The sequence below is a fragment of the Helobdella robusta genome (genome assembly GCF_000326865.2).
Source record: "Helobdella robusta unplaced genomic scaffold HELROscaffold_18, whole genome shotgun sequence".
Taxonomy (NCBI): Eukaryota; Metazoa; Annelida; class Clitellata; order Rhynchobdellida; family Glossiphoniidae; genus Helobdella; species Helobdella robusta.
Genome location: NW_008703981.1, coordinates 2,365,043 through 2,366,901, shown reverse-complemented (window position 1 = coordinate 2,366,901; position 1,859 = coordinate 2,365,043). Strand labels below are relative to the sequence as shown.

Sequence of the window (1,859 nt, the reverse complement as noted above, 5' to 3'; positions counted from 1 at the left end):
ATATTTTTGGCCGAAACCATTTTGGCATATTCTTTCAGTTTCAGTAATTTTTCTTTCTAGATAACGAAAATGATGACGACGACGACGATAATGACGATGGTGAATGCAAATGATAGCTACAATGATGATAAATTAACCATTCAATCATTTAATTATTCGTTCTTTCTTTCTTTTATTTGATATTTCGTTTTATCATTCGTTCGTTCGTTCGTTCATTCGTTTATTCATTCATTAATTCATTTATCCATCCATCAATTCATTCATCAATCTCTTTATTCAATCAGTCAATCAATCAATCATCCGAACGTACAACCTTTTTCCTGTAATCATCGCTGTATAAATCGGGACCTAGCGAGCCGGTATTTATACCTTGTGACATCTCTACTTTCAGCGCCTTGTAGTCTTTGACGGTATACAAACGGTATTCGGTATTTACCGACGGAGATGGCTGCGTATTTGTGTACGTGTGTGTGTGTGTGTGTTCTTTGTGTATGTACGTGTATGTGTTTGTATGTGTATGTGTTTGTGTGTGTGTGTATTTAGGTGTGTTTTGTATTAAGTTATTTTAATTTTAATATACCTCTATGAAGTCAGGAAAGGGAACGTCGTAATTGTTGTTGTTGTCATCGTTAACGTTGCTAATGTTAGTGTCGTTGATGTTTTTGATGTCGTTGTTGTTGATGTTGAAGTTTTTGTTTAGACTTTTGATGCTATCGTCATTAATTAGTAATTGAGAGTTATCAGTTGAGTTCATCTTTTTGACCGGTTTGAATCTTGACTGCGGTTGTTGCTGCTGCTGTGGTTGTTGTTGCTGCTGTCGTTGCTGCTGTTGCTGCTGTCGTTGCTGTTGCTGTAGTTGTTGCTGTTGCTGCTGCTGCTGTTGTAAAATCAACTGTTGCTGCATTTCAATTAGCTCTTGTTGTTCCAGCTGTTTCAACAATATCTGTTGATCGACAAATTTTTGTAAATCGCGTTGTGAATATTGTTGTTGTTGTTGTTGTTGCTGCTGCTGCTGCTGGTTTTGTTGCTGATGACGTTGGTCTAAGTTAGGAAGACTTGAATTTTTTCTATTAAATCTTATTGAACTTAAGATAGCTCCATTTTTTATCGTAATATTTTTGTTATTATTATTATTGTTGTTGTTGCTGCTGTTATTGTTGTTAGTATCGTAGTTGTTGTTAGTGTTTTTTCTGTTAGAGCTGACAAAGCTACCACTAGAAAAGAAGTTGTTGTGAGAGATTGGAGGTAGATGTTGGACGTTGTTGTTGTTGTCGTTGTTGTTGTTGTCGTTGTGCTTGATGAGGGTGTTGTTGTTGATGTTTTTTTTGATGTTGTTGATTTTGTTGTTATTACCTCCCCTATGCAGAACTACAGGTGCTGAAACGGTTTTTTGCTGGTAGAAATCGTTGTTGATGTTTTTGTTGATGTTGTTGTTGTTATTGATGTTTTTGTTGTTGTTGATGTTTTTGTTTTGTTGAAATGTTGTTGTTGGGAAGTTTCGCAACGATGTTAATGTTTTTGCGGATAGTTTTGTTGTGGGCGTTGGTAGTTGCGATCTCCAGCTTAATATTTTGGGTGTTGATATTTGTTGTTCATGCTGTTGTTGTTGTTGATGTTGTTGATATTGTTGATGTTGTTGCTGTTGTGGTTGTTGTTGTTGTTGAAGTTGTGGTTGTAGTTGGTGTTGTTGTTGTAAAATGTTCATAGGATTAGAATTAAATTTTTGTAGAAATGTTTTATTAAAGTCCTTGCAGTTGCTGCTGATGTTATCTTGAATAGGAATAGATCGCGTTTGGTTTTCATTAACCCAGGCATCCGTCACGAACCTGTTGTTGTTGATGTTGTTGTTGATGTTATTG

At 35.8% G+C, this 1,859-nt stretch overlaps 1 protein-coding gene across 1 annotated transcript in view; it reads right to left on the bottom strand.

Moving 5' to 3' along the window:
* Positions 1-292: 292 nt before the first annotated feature.
* HELRODRAFT_170633 (hypothetical protein) overlaps positions 293-1,859 on the bottom strand; it is a gene marked incomplete at both ends in the record, with an annotated part of 4,970 nt that continues 3,403 nt past the window's right edge. Inside the window, 2 exons of the mRNA XM_009016435.1 lie at positions 293-448; positions 581-1,826. Of these exons, the coding sequence (XP_009014683.1) occupies positions 293-448; positions 581-1,826 (1,402 nt within the window). The remainder of the gene's footprint in view (positions 449-580; positions 1,827-1,859) is intronic.